Here is a 24,677-nt window from a genome sequence, read left to right as displayed (position 1 = left end):
TTTTTCTTTGGACTGGACATTATTATTATTTTGAAACCCTAAGGAAGGGTTAAAAATTAAATATGAAACTGTTTGCAGGGAAGGACGACAGTTACGATACTGTCTCGGACCCTCGGGTTTGTACACTGACATAGGAGTCTGTGGCCTGAGTCGACTTCAACGGTTCATCGCCCGTCTGGTACGGGAGGTAAGACTCTATCCACCCACGAATCCCCTGTCAGTGGGTTTTATTTTGTGATAACTCACACCCCTGCAAAAGAATGTCGAACTGGTATCACAATAGACAATACAACGAATATCCGACTGAGTTTCAAAATGGACGTTCCAATTTTAACCATAGTGTCAATAGTGATTGGGAACATCAACCTTTTCAAGGTTACGGCTCATACCATGGTGAGCCCAATTACTATACACACACACCGGTCATACAAGCAAGAAAATAAGGATTATTATAGTATTAGTTCCTCGTTTTTGGACAATATAATGAAAATTTTGAAAACTAGTCCCTATTATGATCCTTCTGAACCTGTTCTTCCTCTAGAAGAGTCTCTCAAAAAATTAACTGAGAATACAAATAGGTTTGTGTTTGAAATGAATAAACAAAATGCACCCATGAGTGAACCTTCTATACACGATACCATAAGGAAGTCATGTGAGTCGATTCAAAAGATTTTATTAGAGGCCCAGAACAGAACTGCTCAAGATAGTCTTAATTTCCAATATAGTGTTTCCAATAGTACCCTTGAAAATGAGGATAGTTATTTGCATAATCAAGATGCCGAGGTTAGAATTGGTAACACGACTTTTTTAGATGAGGTTCAACCATTTTCATGTTATTATGATGATTATGATGAGGATAGTGCTGATGAAGAATTTGACACACATAGGCATAGTGATCAGGAATCTGTTACTCCAATTAAGCTTTACAATGATACTACTATTTCTAGTTCAAATCCAAATAATTTTAATAATTATTCACCTATTCAAAAGGACGAGGATTTGACTAGAGATACCCCCGTTTTAGACGATGTAGTATTTCGTTTTGATTACGAAGCCGATAATGGTTTAGAGGAACGAGTTTATTCTGAGAAAAATATTGTATAGTCTAGCGATTTAGAAACAATAATCTTAGACGAAGAAGATGAAATCGTAGAGCATTTAAACATGTGTGAGGAGGCATCACCTAAGTATAACCTAGAATAAGCAATTGACCATTTTCATGATTCTGATGATCTAGAAATTAGATAAATTATAGCTAGTCTATCTAGAGACACCCAAAACTCCAAGTTTGGGGGTGATTATCATTCTCCATGTGATTTAACTCTTAGAAAGGTCCCTCACTTGGGTCTTGACATATCTGCCTCAACCATTTTACAAGATTATCTTCATACACGTTTTCCTGAACCTAGTGATGTCCATAACAAAGTTCAGTTATTAGAAACCCATCCTCTGGTTGATGTGGTTGAACCAGACTATGATACCCAGATTGACTTTGTTTTCCCACCAAATACTTTTCTTCCAAATGTGGGAATGTATGATTTTCAAATGTGTCGAATATTAAGTTTTGAGACTAAGCCTAAGTACTTTAGGAAAATAGAACTGACACATTTGCTTAAGATTGACCGCCAGTTTCATTGTGGTCGATTGTGTGAGTCAAATCTAATTGACTTAGAGGATCCTCAAATATTCAGGTTATTATTGTGTGCTACTAAGTTTTTAGTTGAGTTTTTCCAGACTCTTAAGCTTGAACAGTCGGATCTAACCTATGAGGAAACGCAACCCATGAAAATATTTTATCTAGACCCAGTTATAGAACCTGAACCTGAACCACAACTAGATGTAGTTGTCTTAAACAACAAACTTAGACATGGGTGTGCTTTATTTGATTTTCTTGGCATGTTGCAGATTCCTTTTACTCGTGATAGCTCTGTTTGGTTTCGATGACCCACAATTATTCCGGCTATTAATATATGATTTTATGAGGTGACTAAATCTTCAATGTCTGGCTGAGGACTTTAAACTTAGAACTTCTTGGGAGGTAACCCAATTTCATGCAACACGGTAATATTTTTCCTTAACTCTTTTGCTTCAAATGGTAACAGTTTCTCCTTGTTCATGCTTTTAATTTTATCTTTAGAACATTGAGGACAATGTTAGATTTAAGTTTGGGGGTATGGGAGAAACTTTTTAGTTGCAGTATAAATAAACTCCAGAGCCTAGAAATTTATGTTTACTAAGAGTGGCACTAACTAATCTAAGTGGATGGAAGCATGTTGGTTGTAGGAGTTGAGGAACCAATCTGATTAGATGGCAACATCTAAAGAGTCTATTCATAAAATCACAGAGCTCAGGTGTCATAAATAACATGATAGTTTCACCATATCTCGTTGAGTCCTTTTCACTTCTATTTTATTTTGTTTTGTTTTTAAACTATGTTTCTCTAAGTGATTAGGTGGGGCTCACGATTCAAGTTGTTACCAGTGTTAGGGTGAATTAGAGTGATTGAGATACAAAAAAAAAAGAAAAAAAGAAAAAGAAAAAAAAAGTTGAAGAAGAAAAAAAAATTAAAAAAAAAATTGAGACCAGACCACCCGACCAACCGGAATAAATTCAATAAAGTCGACCACTGGTACCCTTGTATATGCCAGCTGAGTTGACATAGAGTCAGGATTATCGACCACTGGTTCCCTTGTATATGCCAGTGTGTTCATATTAGTCATAATAGTATCTCAGTCCATTAGGATAGGTTCATTTTGGCGGAGGCCTTCAGACAAATATGAGAAACACCGTTCACCTAGAAACATCAAAACCATCTATGGTTTTCTCTATATCCATCTTCTTGATCTATCCATGTGATTAGTTTGACTCCGAATATGATGTTCATAGTGCAACTATCTGAGTAGAGCTCTGTGACTTATATATGAATTTTAGTATGCTTGAGTGCAAACTCGTGTACATCAATTGGAATTTCGCATCAGGGTACTTCCTCATGTAGTCAATAAGTATGCCAACCATGGAGATTCTTTAGTGCCTTCCAAGGTTCTGCATAGATAGATAGGGTCTGGAGTAAAGGTTTTGTGGGTATATCTCTTGTAAGCCCTCCCGAGACTATAACTCGGACATTAGGGACACCTAGTGGTTTAAAGGCTTATTGCATACGCTAAATGCAATCGACGATGCCTACTTCAGTGAGTTAGGATTTTGTTTTCTATTTTAGTTTTGCTCGAGGACTAGCAAATAATAAGTTTGGGGGTATTTGATAGACAAATTTTTGTGTCTAATTTGTCTCGATTCTATATATTGATAGTTCTCATTCTTGTATTTATTTTGGTATTTTATCTCTTTGTAGGTGTTTTTGGAGAAATAAGCTTTTGCGGCGAAATTGGCTCAAAACATGGCATTTGAACCTCCGTAGCAGACGTACCAGTGACATCCCAGAAATACCCCGGAGGAACCCCGAGAAAAGTGTTGAAAACATCCCATAAAAATTACTAAACGCACCCAAGGGACAAGTGTTATACGGACTCCAGAAGCGGATAAGGGGCGACCACTGGATAAGGGGTAACCTTTCCCCTTCACGTTCAAATTCTGAATTTGGGCGGGAAAATAGAAACTCTCCTGGAAGTTTTCGCAATCGTGATTTGGAGGAGTTTGAGGTCGATTAAACCTCTGATTTTCATAGGATAGACTCCTTATGGGTCTAGGAATCTAATACGGGTGTTGAAATCGATTATACTGGGCTAAATCGAAGGATTTTTATTACAACAAAAAAATATGGAAAGTCGCGTGTGTGACCTTTTTTGGGGAATTTTAGAGAGATTAAAGTGCTATAAACCTTCCCAAAGATTTGTATCTATCTAAGGAAGAGTTTAGGATCCAAAGGAAAGCTCAGAAACGCGTAAAAATTTTAAAACAAGAAATTGCCGCAACTTTGCCGTGAAGAGAAAGGAAGAGATTTTGGAAGATTTTGGAGAGATTTAATCGGCCTTTTTGATATAAATAGATTGGTTGGGTCATATAGAAGGGGTGCCGAGAGTTTGGGAACCTGAGGAGGGCCAGAGAAGAAGAAATCAGAGTTCGATCAAACTCTGTTTCTGCTGTTGCTGCTGCTGAAGAACACGAAGAACGGACATCCGAAGACAGGCGTTCTTCAACATTGTTTACGACAAAGTTGTGGGGGTCCCAACTGCAGTCTCAACAGCACTTCATATATATCGTTCTTCTTGTAACAGTGAACAACGCCTTTGCAACAGTTATCTCTGTTGCGATTTTTCTGTTCAATTGTTTTACTCCCTTTTAATCAACTTTTGAGCTTTATACATGTATTTTGAGATCATGATTAATATGAGGAGCTAAACCCCAACACTGGGATGACGGAGGAAACCCTATTTCACGCATGTGGTAATTTTAATAATTCTTTATGACTTTTGCACTTATTTTAATTGATTCATGATTTTCACTAATTAGTTGTGATTTCATTTGATGGTGTATGCTTAGACGTAAGAGATTTTGATACACCATGCTTGTGATTTACATCTAAAGTTTTAAAAATCTATTTTTGGCAAAGAATAAGAGTCTATATTTTTAATATTTGAGCTATAATTGATTGGAGTTATTAATTGAGTCACATGAATGGAATTTGGTGGAATCCTGAATCTCAGTACCTCTCGATACTGTGATAGCTTTCCTTGTACATATTATATTAAGTCTAAAATCGAATCTCAATAAGTCCGAGAAACGAACACTTTACTTACCACTACAAAATTACATCAGCAACCCGATCCTCCTGATATTGTCCAGGAGGTAACCCATGTATTAGAGACCCGTTTTTCGGATGAATCTATTTATCGAGACACACATATGAAGTTCACTTAAGCGCCGCAGATAAACCCAGTTGTCTTGACAGAAACCATAGATGAGGACGTGCTCATTCTTTTCATTTTTCTGAATTAGTGCAGTTGTCTCATACTGGTGTCAGCTCTATTTGGTCTTATGGACCCACAATTGTTTCAACTATTGATATATGACTTTGGAAGGTGACAATCCTTTTTGAGTTATTTGATGTCTAGCTAAAGACTTTAAATTTAGCATTTCCTGGGAGGTACTCATGCTTACGGTAATATCCTTCCTTATTTCTTTTTCCATCCATCAAGTGGTAACAGTTTCTTATTGTTCATGCTTTTAATTTCATCTTTAGAACATTGAGGACAATGTTAGATTTAAGTTTGGGGGTGGGGAAGAAACTTTTTGTTAGTTCTTAGTTTCTTATTGTTCATGCTTTATGCTTATTAAGGTTGGCACTAACCAATCTAAGTGGGTGGGAACATCTTGGTTGTAGGAGTTGAGGAACCAATCTGTTTAGATGGAAACATCTAAAGAGTCTATTGATAAAAGCACAGAGCTCAGGTGTTAGAATTAAAAAAAGCATGGTAGTTTCGCCATATCTCGTTGAATCATAATCCTTTTGTTTTTATTTTTTAAGTAATTTGGTGGGGAAAACGATTCAAGTTGTTACCTTTGCTAGGGTGGAATAGAGTGATTGAGATACCAACAAAAAAAAAAACAAGAGGAAAAAGAAAAAAAAAAGAGAGAGAGACCAGACCATTAGACTAACCAGAATAAATTCAATAAAGTCGACCACTGGTGCCCTTGTATATGCTAGTTGTGTTGACCTAGAGTTAGGTTTATCGACCATTGGTCCCCTTGTATATGCCAGATGTGTTGATATTAGTCAGAATGGTATCTCAGTCCATTAGGATAGGTTCACCTTGGCAGAGGCCTTCAGACAGATATGGGAAACACCGTTCACTTTTAACCATCTCTTTATCCATGTTCTTAATCTTTCCATGTGATTGGTTGACTCCGGTTATGATGTACAGAAACTATCTGAGTAGAGCTCTGTCACTTATATATGAATTTTAGTATGCTGAGTGCAAACTCGTGTACAACAATTGGAATTTTTCATCAGGGTACTTCCTTCTGTAGTCAATGATTGTATGTCAGCCAAGGAGATTCTTTAGTTCCTTCCAAGGTTCTGCGTAGATAGCTAGGGTCTGGAGTAAAGGTTTTGTGGGTACACCTCTGGTAAACCTTCCGGAGACAACACTCCGCCGCTAGGGCCACCTAGCGGTTTAACGGCTTGCTGCACGTGCTAAGTGTAGTTATTTTATTTTTCTAGATTAGATTTGCTCGAGGACTAGCAAATAATAAGTTTGGAGGTATTTGATAGACACATTTTTGTGTCTAGGTTGTCCTTAATTTCATGTATTGTTGGTACTCGATTTTTGTACTTATTATGGTATTTTATGTGTTTGTAGGCATTTTTGGGAAATAAACATTATTGGAAAAATCAGCTCGAAAAGTTGTCTAAAGCACCGGAAGGAACGTGTTATTTAGACTCTCACATGTGGATAAGGGGCGCCCAAATGATAAGGGGTACCCAAAGGATATGTGCACCCAAGCAGCTGATCAGAGACAATCCTCATGGCATCTGCTATTCGCACCCTAGGACCGGATAGGGGAAACCCATCTTCTTCTTCACGGGAAAGATATTTGGCGGGAAAATAAATCTGAACTGTGTGAGATTCTGGTCATGATATTATGGGGATATTTGTGTCTTTAAGACATGATTATATTCTTACCATGATAGTAAGATTTTGTACGTGTCTTGAATGGAAGGAAATCGTATACTTTTGGATATTTTCGAAAACAGGGAAGGAATTATTTACGGAATTAATTGAAGATATTCTCTTCATTATTTGGCTCAATTAAATGAGAAGATTTGGATATACCATACAACTCAGAAGACGTGTGAAAATGGAGAGGAAATATTCCCGTGAAATAATTTCATTAACTGCAAAGATCTTTTGGAGTAATTGAGATGATTGTCGACCTAAGATTGGCTTCACAGTATAAATAAGAGTGTCTTGGGTATCAGTGAGGGATGGAGAGTTTGGGGATCGTTTAGAGCAAACCCGGTTTAATCATTATTTTCTCCCATTTCATCACTTGTAAACACTTTTGAGCAATGAAGAATTATTCTGAGTGTGTTTCCAATATGCAGAGCTAAACCCAATCCTTGGTGATATGGAGGAAGCCGTTGTTTCGGTAAAAGTGATATATTTTTATTAATTAATTACAACAACTCTATTATGATTTTTGCATTGAACTAAAAATTGTTTATATGATTTTGATTAGTTAGGTGTATTTTCTATTGATAGAATATGCTTGCTTTAGGGTTTTGATATTCTATGCTTGGATTAACATCTATTCTTTTGGAAATCTACATGTCTAGGCAATACTATTAGAATCAATCTGAATGTTGAGTTGCATAATTATTGTTTTATTAAATCACTAATATCAACCAATGGTGGAATCCTAGTCCTATTCTCTCCATAATTTTCACAACATCTTTTTAATTTAGCTCGTTATTTTTATTTATTAAAAAAAATCTAAAAATCCGCTTTCACAAGTCTTGAACGAATCATATTACTACAAATTTTTTGAAAATACAGCATTACGTTCCTAACCCGGCTGAAAGAAACTGGTATACTCCTGAAAACTTCAATGCTTCCTTTGGTGACTACGTTAATAGTAGGAATCGTAAGCCATGGAGCGTCGTTCTTCGTACTAGTCCTTCTTCTCAGGGTGAGGTTCGTCTCCTGAGTGAGGTGAGTAGCTCAAAGCTTCTTTACGTCCCTGGTACTGAAGGAACTTCTCAGCGAAAACTTTTCCCTGCTCGTGAGCGACTCAAGAGTGATCATGATTATGAGTGGCACGCCACCGTTATTGAGGTTGTCGGTCCTTGGGCTTATGGTTGGGTACTTGTTCAGCACGGATGGCGCCCTGTCGCTGGTAGTCAGCCTCGTGCTAGTTCCCCGTCTCATTATGGTAACTTCTGCCCTTGGAAGTTGAATTTTGATGGTATGGACTTTGAGTATGCCCTCGATGTTACTGATGTAGACGAAGAGGAAAGCTCTGACGCTACTCTTCCTCCGAAGGATGTTTCTAATGTCAAGGTATGACTTTTTGTGAGTTTATAATGTATATACTTTCCCTTTTTCTTCTTAGTTTGATTTGGTCGTAGTATGGAGAAAATTTCCTTCTTGATAACGCTGTACTATGTCCTTAGATAACAAAGAAGAAAAAGATAGGTCTGGTTCAATCTTCCACCGCTGCTGTTGAGGATACTGGGATTCCTGATGAAGTTACCAGCCATCTGAATGACGAGTGCGTCGAGGAAGAGGAAGAAGTTACCGATGATGAGGAACGTACATGTACTTCTCCGTAAAATCACGAGGATAGTGAGAATGTGGGTGGTGGAGCCGCTTAAGAGGAGGTTTCCCCTGGTGGTGAAAAGGATGTTACCACTGATGATCTCCAATCAACCGTTCCTGCTAGATCGACTTAGGAGTTTTCTTTTGGAAAGGTCTGTTCCGTTGGTGACCCGATCGATATGGCCGCTGCTATGGGGATAGCTTCTGATTTTTCCCTACTCTCGCCCAACGATGATTGGGATGTTCTTGGCAGGACTGGTGGGGAAAAGGAAACTTAAATGGAGGAGAGTTCTGATGATGTTGTTTCTAACATGGAGGCCCAAATGAAGAGTAGTCACTACAAAAAAATGAGTCTGTTGCCGTACTTCTTTGCCACACGTCTATATATGATGCAGCAATAGGTGGCATTTAGCCTCATTGCAAAACTGGTTTGGTATTAGATAATACCTTTTTCCACATCCGTGAAAAGTTGAGGCAAAAGTTCAGTTCTTGCCTCACATGAATTAGTGGTGACGCAATAAATATAGCTATTTCCACGTAGATGTGGCAAAAAGTATTAAAAATACAATAATAAAGATTTTATAAGCGTGAAAATATATATTTATTAAATTACTCTTAATTATTTATTTTGGTTTTTGGTAGTTAAATTAGGAAAGAAACGAAAAGATGTTAGTTTACGTGGATGGTGTGCCTCCCTAACGGAAAAACCCAAGTCCACTATATCCTTAACACTGGACAACCAAGACCCCATTTCCTCCTATTTTTTTCTAAATCTGCAACTTGAACCAGAACTTAGTTTTTCTTTCTTCATGACCAGCACCCAACCAATTCATTTTTTCTCCATCAATCAGATCGTGCAATTCCATCTTTATCGAAACCTTAGAAAACGAACTCCTAATCCTATAATCTTCTTGAAAGAAATTCGTCGTTTTCAAAACCCTAGATTTTTCTATCTCGAAACCCCTAAAAAACATACTCAGATCTTTTTCTCTCGGTTTATGGTATTTCTGATTTGATTTTCTCAACACCTTATACCCCTGAAGTTAGTGGTTGTAATCAAGGTAATTTGTGTTTTGGTTTTATTTGTACATGATTCATTTTAAGCTTAAAGAACATTGTTAACCTTGTTAAGAAATTAGGGTTTTGGCGTTTATGTTTTTAACATTATTTTAGCTTTTCCCCTAATTTTTATTTTTGTGATAAATTAGGTATGGGATCTGAGATAGGGATTTGCCTTTGATTTTTTCCTCAAGGCCGTAATCAAACATGATTGAAGAATTGGATGTAAACTTGAGTCGTAACAGGGGAAATTAGGTAACTCAATCTCTTACAATAGTCCATAGGTTGATTTTCAATCACTCTGATTTTTTTCATTTTCTAGTGTACTCGATTTTTGGAAGTTGTTTAATGTTCCTCCATGTGTTGGTAAATTTGATTGTTCATCCTTCTATTTGTCATTTGAACTTTCATAATTTAAATTGCTGAAGAAATATATTATTTTTCAAGAAAGCTGCTTATTTCATATCCGACTGCCTCTAAGAGACAAGTTATTGGTTGAGCATGTAACTCTTGATAATTTATTGTTCTGTTTATTCCTTGTAAATATTTATGAGAATTGGTTTTCTTTTGTGTTCTGTTACTTTGTAAAAATTATACTCATTTCTCTCATTAGAATATATAAATTGCAGATAATCGAGTTATGCGTATTCTCCCTGTTTTGTGTCTATCTCTAGTCCCCTAGCTCCTTCAAATACTTTATTTTCTGTTTTGTGTGTTGAATATCAGGTTTTCAAGTATCTCTCGTTAGAGCAGGAGATTGAATAGTATGGTCAGAAGGATGTGGTCTGTAGTATACAAAAACACAATTCAAAGATAAAGAAATATATAAGTCTTGAGCATATATGTGGAATCATTTAATGTAATACAAAAGCACAACTTAGTCTTCTTAAGAAAACGAAAATATAAATTTATACATATTGTTCTTCGCAAAAGTTGAAACTAGATCAACGAGAAAGGTTTATGAGGCCTAACCAGTACTTAATCAACAATTGAAAGAACTTAGGAAACCAGAATTTGTTGTAGTTAATGATGATTGGTGCATGTAAATATTCAAACAAACACAATGAATGACATTAACTTATTGCGCATATCAGTGAATACTGGATTTGTAATGGTTTTGATGTTTAAGTTAGAAGTACAAAAAAGAGTTGTAAGATTCATGAACATGATATGTTTACAAGAGCATAGTTTTAATGGTTATTATTATTTTCTATTTGTTGCATTAGCTTGTTTATAAAACATAAGAGACTAAAGCCTAAAGAAATTGGTATTATTTCGAGTCGTCATTCAGCTTATAAAGGTAACTTTGTTGTTTTATACAGAAAATCAACAAATTGGAAGGAAAAGCTACCTCGGCGCAAACCTGAATTTGTATGTGCATACATAGGTTGGTCTGTACAATATCTTTTCATTATGCAACTTCAAAGTTATTCAAGATTCATTATTGGGTCTTTGATTTGACTATGTATGGTCGAGATTTATCTCATATTTGTCTGTGTATAAACGTGCAATACCTGGTCAAAAATAGGAATACCATATGATAGTAGGCACTGGATAATCCTACACCATGTTTCTTGTTCTCTAAAGTTCTGGGATGCTGGACTACGGTTGAAAAATAGGTATTTATTTCTTCATCCTATTATAATTCCGTGAACAAAACTAATAGGTGTCCATTTTTTCTGTATCTACAAGCTTGAAAGGAAATTGAGATTTAACTTAAAAAAGAAGAGATTGGGTATTCAATGTTTATGCTTGAACTGCATATTAGTATGATACTTCTTTTCCAGTTCAAGATTTCATAATTAGGGATGTTGACTCTCTGCCATATCCTGATGTTTTTTGCTTGATGGTGTTTGTTTACGAGGAACTCAGCTTAGGAATGGACCGCGGGGGTGGATTAAGCACATAATAAGTCTATTTTAAAGTATACAGTTTCACCACTTCAGGGTCGGGTTAATATTAACTATTAAGTTCTGATATTGTTTAAAAAAAAAATTTATGTTAAAGATGGATTCACTATGCTTGTAACACATTTTTTTTCGATATCTGAGTTCTTTGTTTTGAATGTTTTTATGTGTATGTGGAATGCTTGATTTGTGAAAATTATCATATGGTGGTTGGGTTAGATTATATCATGATTTTTCAAAATTTTCCAGCCAGTAGTTGCTGCAAAATTTATTATCCTTTCAGCGGCAGTAAGTGTTGTGGCAAAAGAATATCTAAAGAAAATTAAATAGAATATAAAATAATAAAAATATTTTTGCTTCACGTTATTGCCTCACCAGTTGGTGTGGCAAAAGACTTTACAAATAAAATAAAATTATAAAAAATAAAAATAAAAAATGTTTTTTTGCCTCATGGTATTGCCTCACAGTTTGGTTTGGCAAAATACCCACATTTTGCTGCAGTACATTGAAGGTGTGGAAATAACTTCTTGTCACACAGGTCGTTGCCACATGCTTTTTCCACACGTAACATGGGTTCTTGCCACATGGATGGCATGTTGCAATACACCATCTTTCTTGTAGTGAAATCTGATGTTAGAAAGAAGGCTGATGTTCGTGATGCTTCCGCGGAGGCGTCTTCAGAGGGTTTTGAGAGAGCCAGGATGCACGATGGTAACGATGCTAGACTTGACTAGATGATGAAGAAAAATTTGATGTTCTTTCCTAATCCTGCTCAAGTGATCCCTGGTGAGAAGAGTTCTGATGCTTTTACTCGTCAGAAGATGCAATTAACGTCCCATGATGAGGTTGCAGAGATCTGGGAGAAGTATTTATGAGATACTTCCACTAGTCTTTTAGTTGATCCCACCTCTTCTGTGGCAGATATGATGGCAATTTCCGATGGGTACCACTACGGTTTCCCTCAGCAGCGGATTCTTGAGGTAAGGTATTGAAAATTCCCTCTGAGCCGAACGATCAGATCGTTTTCTTACAGTTATTACTTGCCTATCGTTGATGCAGTTGATGAGAAGTGAACACTGTAATCATACCTTGTATCAATTCTTCAAGTCGAAGGCCCTTAAGTTGGAGGCAAAGCTTCGTCACAGAGGAGGTGAGTTGACCGCTGCTGAGGCACTTATTGCTACCAAAGACCAAGAGATTTTAGAGCTGAGGAATCGCTTGAAGGGGAAGGATCATCTTGGTGCTAAGGAAGAGAATATTCGTACGGAAAGTTGGAGAAATCGCGTAAAGATGCTTCGTCTTCTAAAGGTTTGTCTTCGTTTATTTTCTTCCCTTCATATCCGTCTTTTGTCTTCTTAGTGTGTTGTCTGAGTCTCCAGCCCTATCTTCAGTGGTTGATATCTGAGAGTTGGAATGGCTTCGGAATGAGAGGACTCTCCAAGCTTCTCGGATTAAGGAATTAGTGGAGAAAAATCAAAAATGAGGCTGACAAGTGAAACGCTCGGGCGGATGAGCATGATAAATTTATGGCTCATTATCAAAAGCAACGGCAGCTGGCGGTTGACATGCGAAATCATTATAATGTCGATCGCCAACAGTTCAATGAGATCCTAGAGAGGACTCAAAAATGTCTATGCGAAGATCGTGAGAGTATTTCTCGTCTAGAAACCAAAGTAGAAAACTTAGAAGAGGAGATGCGTCAAGCTCGTTCATTTCTTGACCCTGAGGTTCAGTATATATATACAACGGTTCGTTCGGGAGAGGGACAAAGCTAGAGCTGAGGCTCATGCACTCAGCAATGCTTTAGCTGCTTCTTGGGCTGATGTTGCTCGTGTAGTGGACTCGGAGAAAGATCTTAAAATTAACATGTACATGCTTAATAAAGGGATATGAGAGATGAATAAAGAATTCAGCCACCTTCGACATTTAGATTCCATGAAGCAAGTAGAGTTGGATGAGTGTCAGTTTTCTCTCACAAATATTCAATTGGATTATAAGAAAATTTCCGACGAGTATGATTTCCTCGACGAGTATGATTTCCTCGACGATGCCCGGGATGTCGTAGTAAATGAATATGAAATAGCTTCGGCTAATGTCGAAGGTATATATTTGTATGGTCGTGAGCTCTTTCTTTAATCTGATCTTCTCACTTATTTGTATTTTCTTTTTCAGAGCTCGAGGGACAGCTTAGCGTTGCAAATGAAAGGCTTGAAAAGGATCAATCTGACTTAGTAAACCATCAGGGTCAGGCTAAGTATTACGAAGACGCAAAGGAGTCATCTAAGGAGGTATCTCAACTGAAGTCTTCATTGTCGAAGTCATGGCTCAAGACCACTGTTATCGCGCACAAGGATCGCAGTCAGCTTGCCGAGGAGATCAATAAGACGTTGACCAGGATTGAGCAAGACCTTCTGAAGGACCATGGTATTACCAAGAAGTATCCTCGTCGCCCTGTACCCGAACCTATGACTTATACCTCTGATCCTTCTTCGGGAGGAAGTGTTCCTTCGTCTCAACCGAAGAATCCTGCTGATCACGTGGAGTCTTCCAAGGAGAAGTAGATTTTCGAGTATGTTATAGAAAGTTGATCTTTATTGATTACTTGTCTCCGGGACATTTTTTGCTGTATATTGCTTTTCTTTTTTATTTCTCCGAACTTGTAATCAGCTTTTATGGAATAGATCATCGTTTATTTGGATATGTACAACTATGCTTTACCTGCATCATTAGTTTATTTGATTTTTAGGCAGCGAGTAAATAGATATTGAAAATTAGGTAAATAATAAAAAGTGTTTGATGGACGTAAGAAGGTATGCACCTTCGTTATTGACTTTGGACCTGTCACCCCACCAGCTAACCCTTGGCCAGAGGATCACCGAATGTTGTGGGTTGATACAGCATTCCCGGATATGTGATGAGTTTATTAAAAACATTTACATGCACCCATTACGCTAAACCGATGTCTTATTGATCGTTTGGGTATCTCTTTCTGCTGGAATCCTTCCCCATGGTCGGACATTCATAGACGCTGATAGGAGAGTCCCGAGAGATTGTACATGGTTACTTTCCCCAATAGAGTTATTTTGCTAGAAAATTTGTTCAATTGATAAGGTGAGGTCTGCTATTCCTCGTCCAGAGATAGAAACACGTCAAGCGGGTACGCTGTCTTCTTCTTCTGGTACTTTTCACGCAGATGCAGAGATGCGCGGCTTTATGGATAGTATGGCTTGAGATATTTAGCATTCCACGAGTGCCTGAGTACTTCTCCTTTTAGATTACGCAGGTAGTACGACCCACTCCCGGCGATGTCATGTATTACAAACGGTCCCCCCATGTTGGTGCTAACTTTCCCTAGTTTTTCTCTCGCTGGTATTGTGGTATGGTTCTCAACATGTACTGTCCTTCTACAAAGTTTCTAAGCTTAACCTTCTTGTTGTAGTCTCTGGCCAGCCTTCGTTGGTAGTTTTCCATCCTTTGCAATGCTGTCTCCCTCATTTCTTCTAGATCATCGAGCCTATCCAGCATCATGTCTGCCGTGAGATTCTTCTCCCATGCTTCGGTTTTTGTGGTTGACATGATAATTTCTGTCGGGATGACTGCTTCGGCTCTGTAAGTGAGGAGGAACGGTGATTCACCCGTGGCGGACCTTCGTGTTGTTCGGTATGCACATAGCACGTTATGTAATTGTTCGCACCATCGTCCTTTGGGTTCGTCCAATTGCTTCTTGAGGATAAGATCAAGGGTATTATTTGTAGCTTCAGCCTGGCCGTTACTATGAGGGTAAATAGGGGTTGATTTGTTCTTCCTGATCTTGAAAGTATCAAAGAGCATATCTATGTTTTTCCCTTGTAATTGCTTTCCATTGTCAGAGGAAATTTCTGCGGGAATGCCAAACCCGCAAATGATGTTCTGAAAGATGAATGTGAATACGTCCACGTCTCGGATTCTAGCTAGGGATTTGGCCTCCACCCATTTGCTGAAGTAGTCTGTGGCTACGATTAAGAATCGTCTTTTCCCTGACCCTTCGATCAGGGGTCCAACGATGTCTATGTCCAATTTCGAGAATGGTCAAGGACTATCTACATACTTAGTTGTGTCGCATGAGCATGAATCTTCTTAGAAAAACGTTGGCATTCCTCGCATCTCCTGGACATCCTGGTGGCATCTCGTATCATCTGTGGATAATAGTACCCCCTGCATTTTTGCTTTATCCGCCAATGATCTCATTCCGCTGTGGTTACCTGCGTCCCCTCTGTGGATATCTTTCAAAATATGATGCCCTTCCTCTCTTGATAAACATCTTAGTAGTGGTCCGAGGAAGGATTTTTTGTACAGGACTCCATCACGAAGATCGTATCTCCCTGCCTTTGATTGTATCTGTCTGGCTTGCTTTAAGTCTGCAAGTAGCGTGCCTTCTTCAAGGTAGAGGTGAATTTATGTTCTCCAATCTTCTTCTTTGCTGAAGTCCTCATCTTCGTTTTCCCTCGTCATGATATCATCTTCGACGAAGTCTTCAGCAATATCCTCCCCTACGTTGTCGTCATCAATGTCCTCCCATACATCGTCTTCACGATTCGTAGAAAAGGACTGTTGTGGGGTGATCGAAGGTTCGTATACTCTTGTTACTTTTATGGCTTTAACGTTTTCATGTTTCAGCATGGATGATATGTATGCCAAGGCGTCGGCATGCTTGGGATCTTTTCTGCACAGGTGTCGGAACTTGATGCTTGGTATCTGGGAGGCTAGGGTCTGAGCCAAAGCCATGTATGCGGAGAGGGTATCATCGTAAAAATTGTATTCTTGTTCTATTTGTCGAATGACCAACTGAGAATCACTTCTTAAGCATACATCAGTTATTCTCATCTCTATTATTAACCGAAGAGCATGCATCACGGATTCATATTCCCCAATGTTGTTCGTATGCTCCTTGCACTCTAGTCTTAGTGCATGCACAATTCTGTCTCCAGTTGGGGTGGTGATCACGATGACTATACCTTCTCCTTCTTTGTTCCTTGATCCTTCAACGAAGACTTCCCATCGTCTTTGGCTTGATGGCTCAAGTATGTCGATCGGATCTTTATGGTATTCTACTGCTTCTGGGATGTCCTTCACTTCTTCTTCATTGTCCAAGGGTAGGTCTTCTAGGAAATGGGACTTTTGTGCAGTTTGGATCTCGTGGATAATGTTGAATTGATCGAGATGAGTATTCCATTTTGCTATTATTCCCACTTTCCCAGCGTTTTTGAGAACGTCTTCCAGCGATGCTTTATAAGGGACACGAACATAATGGGTCAGAAAGTAGGTCCTCAGCTTCTGAGTTTCCCATACTAATGCTAGTATGAGTTGCTCTATATTTGTGTAATTTATTTCTTCCGTATTGATAGTCTTGATGATGTAGTAGATAGGTTGTTCGACCTTCGTGTTGGTCTTGACAAGTACTGCGCTGACTGCATCTTCGATTGCTTCTATGTAGAGGGCCATCACTTCATCGAGATCGGGATTCTGGAGGATCGTGATCGTTTACAGGTACTCCTTAATATTCTGGAAGGCTTCTTCACATTCTTTGTTCCATGAGAATTTACTTCCTTTCTTGAAGATGTTGAAGAAGTGCTTGCATTTGTCCGATGACCTGGCAATGAATCTCCCTAGTGCTGCTAGTGATCCGTTGAGCTTTTGGACCTTCTTCAGGTTCTTTAGAGACGGAATTTCCACGATGGCTTGGGACTTAGCAGGATCGAACTCGATGCCTCTCTTCGTTACCAAATATCCTAGGAATTTCCCCGATGTGACGCCGAACGTGTATTTTTCCGGATTCACTTTCATGATGTGCTTCCTCATGACATCGAAGATATTCCTCAAGTCTTGATGGTGATCCTTTCTTAGCTTACTCTTGACGATCATGTCATCAACATAGACTTCTAGAGTTTTCCCGATCCATGGTTTGAAGATGGTATCGACCATTCTCTGGTATGTTTCCCCTGCTTCCTCAGCCCAAAGAGCATCCGTGTGTAACAATAGAGGCCATGCGGGGTGTAAAACGCTGTGTTTTGTTGATCCTCTTCTTCCAAACCCACCTGGTTGTAACCAGAGTATCCATCCATAAATGACAGTTCTTCGTATCCTTCGACAACTTCTACCAATTGGTCAATGTTCGAGAGTGGATAACTGTCCTTTGGAAATGCTTTATTGAGGTTGGTGAAGTCGATGCATATCATTACTCCTCCGTTTTTCTTGGGAACGATGACCATGTTCGAAATCCAAGTCGGATACTTCTCTTCCTTGATGAACCCTGCTTCCAAAAGCTCTTTCTCGATCGCCTGATGGTATTCTGGTGCCACTTTTCGTACTTTTTTCCTGAATGAGGTCGTTCCTGGATTTATACGAAGCTCATGTTGGATAATATTTGGATCGATTCCCGGAATGTCTCTTAGTTTCCATGCAAAATTATCTGCATACTCTATTAGTAGCTTGATTAGGGCTATTTACCGCTCTCTATTCATCAGAGTGCCTATCTTGATCATCTTCGGATTTTCTTCGGTCCCTATATTGATCTCCTTCGTGGGCTCTACAGATGTGAATGTAGGTTTGAGCTCCTTTAGGAGAGGGACGTTCTTTAATTGCTATTTGGTAGGATCTTCATCCCCCTCAGCAGCAGAGGTGCCTTCTTCGGTATTTAGAACAATACTTTCCTTTGTCAGGCCTTTCCTTGAAATTTCTTCGATATAAAGGTCAATTTCTTTTTCCTTGGAAGCTTCCTTGTTTTTACTCCTTCGGGACTTCCACTGCTCCTCTTGTTCATTATTGAGTTGGTTTTGCATAGCTTGACATTCTCAGGCGGTAACCTGATCTCCCTTTATTTCCATTACCCCTTCGGGTGTTGGAAATCTAAGGTATTGATGATAGGTCACTGCTACTCCTTTGATCTTGTGCACCCATCGCCGGCTTCATTGGTCCTGCATCTACTTGCAAAATGATATCCCCTAAGGGCTTCGTTGGTGCCCCATTTAATCCGTAGATGGTGTAATAAGAGGACATGAGTTGCTCGTCGTTCAACTCCATCCGTTTGAATGTGTCATAGAACAAAACATTAACTGAACTTCCTCCGTCAATAAGGATCTTCCTGATGTTGCACCCAGCCACTGGTAGGGTGAGGACCAAGGGGTCGTTGTGATCTTCCATGTCTTCCTCTATATCTTCAGCATCGAAGGTCATATGTGCATTCATCCATTGCTCGTGTTCTTCCAATTCTGCCCCATCGATCTTGTACAGCTCACAATAATCCTCGAATTGATTTCTTAGTCTTTTCCCTATTTGGGAGGTTAGCGAGGGTCCAGTAGCTTCGGAGCATGAGATGGTGTTGACACTTCGGTTTCCTTCGGGTAATTGGACTTTCTTTCTTCGCTTTGACCTTTCGTAGGTTTCTCCCTTCTGTACGTATTGCTTGAGGTCACCGGCGTCAATTAACTTATGGATCATTATCTTGATATTCTTGCATTTCTCGGTTTGGTGCCCGTTAAAGAAGTGGTACTCGCAGTAATCCCTTGATTTTTCTGACCTCGGGGGATGCTTCCCTTTGGACCAAGGCTATTCCAGGCCTTCTCGATCCTTGATTTCTCGTAGGATACGAGTATAGTTAGTATTCAGCTTTGTGAAGACTTGGTCTTCAAATTTCCGATCATCACGCCGACCATCATCTTTTCGTCCTCTCCTATCTTCGTGTGGGCGTTCCGCTGAGTTACCCCTTTTGGATACGCTGGCTTGTTCCGTTGAGTTGGTCCCATGAGATCACTGTGTTTGGGCCCTTGGATTTTCTCGTTGAATTTCTTCCAAACGGGCATGCTTCTCGATGATGATTCGAAGATCCCCTTCGGTTGTTGGTACACTTTCATGGATCTCGACAAATAGTGGGCTCATTCTATCTAAACTCCACTTGTAACAATTGATGCTGACCACTGGATCTACGTTCCCTATAGATTTTCAAATCTTGTGCCATCTGTCGGTAAACTCCCTGATCGTTACCTTGTAATATATTGCCAGAGAAAAGAGCTTGTCCATACCGGCGTTGACATCTTTGTTGTACATGTATGTTCTTAAGAATCTCTCAGTGAGATGGCTATAGGAATCGATGTAGTTGGGTGGTAGGTTGTCAAACTAAGATAATACCGATCCTTCTAGACTTGAAGGAAAGTATCTGCAAAGGATTGCATCGTTTTGATCCCATCGGGCTAAGATGCGATTATAATACCGAAGATGAGCTGCAGGGTCGCTGGATCTGTCGTAACATTCGAATGTTGGAACATGAAACTTTTGAGGGATAAGCGCTTTGGACAGGTGGTGAGTCATCGGTGTGGTGTTGGCTTCTCTCATCACCTCTTCTAGTATTCCCCTCTTGTCTAGCTTTCAGCTGCTTGATTTCATCCATCACTTCCGCACGAAGGTCCTCCATCTCCTGCTGGTGGTCGTCTTTTATCGTGGATCGCTCTAATCTTTGATTTTCACTATCAAAATAATCTGAATCGTCGGGGGTATAATCTGGATCGGATAATCTGTTTCCTCTGGATGGACTTCGGTTTAGTGGTTCCGGATTGTTGGCGTTGGTCACGATGATTATTCGGTCACGATTGGGCTCCGGTTCCTTTGAGTTTGCTTCGTCATGTTGGCGTGCCACTCCTATGCTTTGGGCGATCCTGTCCTTGAGTTATTGATTTTCCCGAGCCAGTAGCGCTACAACATCTGCGTAGACTCGCTGGTTCTTTTTTAATTCCTCAAACTCAGCCATCAGTTGAGGGGAATGGTTTGATCCTTGATTTTGGGTCCCAGCCCGCACAAGTCCTCCAATAGCCACGGTGTGACCTTCGTCTACTATGTGTATTAAAGGAGGAGGAGGATCAAGTATAACTGCTGGTGGATCCACGCGTGAGGGCGTTGGATGATTCACTATCAGCAAAGTTTGAGTAGCTGGCAGGGCTTGGTTTTGGTCGTTTATTGGGGGCATTCCGAGGGCCGGTTGATGCATTGTTGACTCTTCAAAACCTTCTCGTTGCTCATGAGTTTGGTTAGCTGCCATCATACTTGATGCATTGGCTTTGGCCGCTGCTTCTTTGATGGCTTCTGCTGCTACGGTATTAGCATGCAATGGTGAGGTGATTTCCGCGGCATCTGGCTTCTGGTTGGATACCTTCGATTTTTCGCCCTTTTGCTTGCTATGGGTTATCACCGGGGTGGTTCTTGGTGTTTCTTTTGACGAGGCTTTGGTTTTCCCACTTCCTTTGTTTTCTCCACTTCTAACTTTTCTGCAAAAATAAGACGTAGTCGAAAAAACGGAAGCCATGTTGATTTTGTCAGCAAAGTTTGTTCAAAGAAAAGGGAATATACCAAAAGGTTCCTTTAAGTGTTTTCGAAGAGAACATAGCTCGAAGAGATCACAGTGGGTATTTAAAAGTTTTCAAAGTATTTAGGGGGAAATGTAGGTTTGATCATTGTAAACACAGATTTACTGACAGATTTAGCAATACTTTGCGAAAAGTGACAAGTCCACAGGTTTTATAGATGTGCGCCTAGCTTCAATGTGTGTTTTGTTAGAAAATATATCAGGATAATGAAAACTTTAACGAAAGGTTTTGTCAGAGAAATCATTTTACTCGAGGGGAAAAATATAAATCCGAAAAGGTTTTGTCAAAGAGAACATGGATCTATCATGCTTTTTGCAGAAGTACATTGATCTAAAAGAAAACATAGTCCTGGAACATTTTTTCAAAGACAACGCGGGTGAGCTGTTCGAAACTTAAATGCAAACCGCTCAAAACACCATTGTAGGGGGAATAGTGCTGAGAGCCAAAAAGCAAGATCACAGGGAAAGATAAATCTTTTACCGGGACTAGTGTCCCTATTTCTAGCGCCAGATTGTGAATACATAAATTACGATGGCATCCATGTGCTCACAAACAATATTCGCATTTCATATAAAATCAATAAGAGGAATGAAATACACATAAGATGTTATGAGTTCGAAGCCTATCAGACTCTGAGCCTTCGGGCTCGTCATGGTCTGGTCACGGGGGATTAGATCGAACCATGCATATGATCAAAACATAACAATAAGACAAAAAGTAAAGTGCTGAATGTAAATGAGAAAATGATTTACGTGGTTCAAAACTAAGGCCTACATCTACGGGGGTTGGAGTTTCACTATATATTGAAGAGTTACAATGATAGTTAAACGGTTCTCTGAATCACGAAGCTAAGGGGGGAAATGGAACTCATACTTACTCTTCCTATTTCTCTCTCTTTAAGATCTCTTATTCTTACTAAAAACCGGTCGACCCCTTCTCTCTTAGTGGAGAGGGGTATTTATAGGGATGATACATGGGGTCCACTGTTAGAGATAGTTGCAACCTTATCTTCTTGATTTCTGTGTTAATCCCGCCAATGTCTTCGTTCTTGACTGAAGGCTTCAACGGTCATGTGCGGCAACGAAGGGTTGCCTCTTTCTCTTCCACATGTTGATTGACACGTATCCTATGCTTAGGGTATTTAATGCGGGTGGTTGGGATTGTCCGCACGCGTCAGACAGGTGTCGGGTGTCCTTGTCCCATCCTCGTCAGTGAGACCAATCCTCACCATTGATTTTGTATCTTCCTCGAGAGGGGATAAAGCAGAGCTTCGGGTGCTCTTCAGTACTTCGCGATGACTCGTTCTTTCGGTGCTCCGTGATTCTTAGCCATCAGATCAGTTCGATGATGATTATATATAGATGACATATGTTTCTTGGATGTTGATACGTGGCATCGTGCCTTGATATCTCAAGTTGTGGGTCTTCCACATGTGACTCCTTAGACACGTGACGGGTGATGAATTATGTGGATACACATTTACAGCCAGTTACGCTTTTGTTAAAACGGATTACAAAGTCAAAGCATCAATTTGTCTTCCACTTTTTCTCCTTAGCTCAGTCAATGAAAACTTCTTTTGCAAATTCACACCCATGATCGGCCTTAAGGTTAGAATTGTGGTCCATGACTTTTGGTTCAATTATTGTGGCCTATAAGTCGTCCCATTAGGTAGTAGAATCTACCTCCATGATCGGCCAAAATTATCTGTCGCATGCCAACAATTCCGTTTTTGGTTGCACAATAATTTTAGCTGTAAATATGAAAACAACTACTTCTTTCTTTTCTTGGATACAAATACATACAAGTTGACAGAAACAATGAAAACGTAACAGATTAGATCCAACATACTACCAACCGTTAGGTTGGTCAATGCATTGCGAATTTAGATAGGTCGATTACTTCTCGACATAAGGAATTATTTTGACAACCGGATCCTGCGAACTTACGCAGGTATTGGACTTATGGACTTTGAGTTAAGAGCCTTCACATGGTATTATATTTTTCGAATTTCTGAACAAGAGTTGACAATTAATTTATAAGGAAAATTCTAAACAAGTTCCGCATGCAACTTGGACAAGAAAATTCAACAACTTAAATAATTCTCCAATCAACTTGATAATAAATGAAAACAAATTCAAACTTCATTTTATACTGTATTAATTTGGTCAAAACCTTTACGATGTGAAGATTAATTAATTAAGGCTATAAATACATCATGTGGATAAACGATCAAGTACTAGTCATTTCTTTCTAAGCAACAACTTGGTTCATATCATATTCTGAGCTACTTGGTTGATAGCATCATGAAGAGTACTAATGTGAATATTGTTCATTTCTTATCAGTATTATCTTTGCCGTTTCTATTGTTTACGACGGTATCGGCATTAACAAATTCAAATGATGGTATAACTTTCTGATCTTATGTGTTACTTTTTTTCTCCATTTTATTAGGTGAATGATTATTTGTTTTCATTAAAATGATTGATTATCAGCATTCCCTTTTAACTGGTTTTTTGTTTTAAATTGTTTGAATGATTGCGTATCAGTGAAGGCGATACAGTTGTTGATAGATAATTATTATTCGCTTGGGTCTTTAGCAACGGATGATCAAGCTGATCCTTGTCTTCCTGAGCCATATTCATGGGTTAACTGTAGCTCCGGTGATACCCCTCGAGTAACAGCATTGTATGAAAAAATCTTCACTTGTATAACCCTTTTTCTGCCGTTTCCTGTTTGTCTAGCAAACCTAGTAAAACATGTGTATATTTTGATCTTTAATTTGAACTCCTTTACAGAAATCTGCACCACTCTGGAGCACTATATAATGGAGATCTCTACGATTTTAGTACCCTGGATGCACTTGAAATCATGTGATAAATTAAATTTTTTATATTGTTCATAAAAGATACAATATTACACTAAATTGTTAATTTAATTAATCTCTATTTTGTAATGATTGTTTGCAGAGACTTGAGCGATAATATTTTGGGACAAGAGTTTCCTGATTTTCTTGCTGACTTTCCTAATCTGAAAGTGCTGTAAGTTTTGTTTTTCTTTTTCGAGTGAATAATTTCTACTCCTCATATTCGCTTACATAGGCAGAAGTGGATTTTTCTCACCTGTCAAGGAAACATCTAATTTTTATAGTTATTGAATACATCATATATACGGGCAAGAAAAACGGAATTTACCTCATTAAAATGATTTTGTTTCTTTTTTTCCATATATGAATATGAAATATATGTATTTATGAATCCTTTGTTTTTCTTTTTGTTGCTTGTATAGGAATTTGGCGAATAACTTTTTCACTGGAACAGTGCCAACTTCATTAAGGAAGAAATCGAAAGAAGGAACGTTAAATTTGACGTAAGTGAAATTCAGCATTGAAAAGTATTCACATCATTGATAATCATAGTATATGAATTAATCAAGTTGTTCTTTTTTCCAATTTAGGTTGACGGGAGAGGGAATGAATGAGTTGTGTTTTTCTGATAAAGAAGTATGCCCAACCACTAAAGGGAAAAAAACTTCGTCAGGAATAGATGAGGAAACATCAACCAACAGTGGTAAAAAGATAACAACACCAATAGTGCTCGGAGTTTTAATTCCAATTTTTATGTATTTCATTGGTCATCCTTGTTAACGGTGGATTAATTGTGTTATCCTTTTCTTCACACATATCTGTATTTTGATAAGTCATGCTTGTATTTCCGAGTCTCCATTAACAATCTAAGGATCAGGGAATTTTGTTATACAGAACTCTATTAAAGTAAAAAAAAAAAGAAAGAGGGGAAAAAGAAAAAAAAAAACCTTAATAATTATCCTTCTTTTTGATGGCTAAAGGAATTGGTGCAGACGAGTTTCAAACTCGAATCACTTATATTATTATCGTCGTACAATGACGTTACCACTTTACTAGAGTGACATCGACAACATATAAATGTTATTACACGGAGTTTATTAGACAAAGGGGTGGTGAATTTGTAGGACCTTTTTTTTTGCAGAAAAAGAGAAAATCCTCGTGGCATTGATGCAAAAGGTCC

At 38.7% G+C, this 24,677-nt stretch overlaps 2 protein-coding genes across 3 annotated transcripts; one reads left to right on the top strand and one right to left on the bottom strand.

Annotated features, from left to right (window-relative positions):
- Positions 1 to 18,127: 18,127 nt before the first annotated feature.
- Positions 18,128 to 18,718, bottom strand: LOC113322320. The gene has a single exon (XM_026570389.1). It carries the CDS (start codon positions 18,716 to 18,718, stop codon positions 18,128 to 18,130), a length of 591 nt encoding a protein of 196 aa, XP_026426174.1.
- A 4,165-nt stretch (positions 18,719 to 22,883) lies between these two features.
- On the top strand, positions 22,884 to 24,463 carry LOC113320776 (LRR receptor-like serine/threonine-protein kinase IOS1). 2 transcript variants are annotated; one of them, XM_026568671.1, is made up of 6 exons: positions 22,884 to 23,037; positions 23,181 to 23,319; positions 23,430 to 23,504; positions 23,601 to 23,672; positions 23,920 to 24,000; positions 24,088 to 24,463. In XM_026568671.1, the coding sequence occupies exons 1-6, from the start codon at positions 22,938 to 22,940 to the stop codon at positions 24,275 to 24,277; spliced, it is 657 nt and encodes a 218-aa protein (XP_026424456.1). In that variant the 5' UTR covers positions 22,884 to 22,937; the 3' UTR covers positions 24,278 to 24,463. The 2 variants fall into 2 exon arrangements, with proteins under 2 accessions (XP_026424456.1, XP_026424457.1); XM_026568672.1 differs by lacking the exon at positions 23,430 to 23,504.
- The last annotated feature ends 214 nt before the right edge of the window (positions 24,464 to 24,677 follow it).

Source organism: Papaver somniferum, chromosome 11, assembly GCF_003573695.1.
Source record: "Papaver somniferum cultivar HN1 chromosome 11, ASM357369v1, whole genome shotgun sequence".
Lineage (NCBI taxonomy): Eukaryota > Viridiplantae > Streptophyta > Magnoliopsida > Ranunculales > Papaveraceae > Papaver > Papaver somniferum.
The sequence above is the reverse complement of the archived record's forward strand: the minus strand, read 5'-3'. Positions and strand labels throughout refer to the sequence as shown.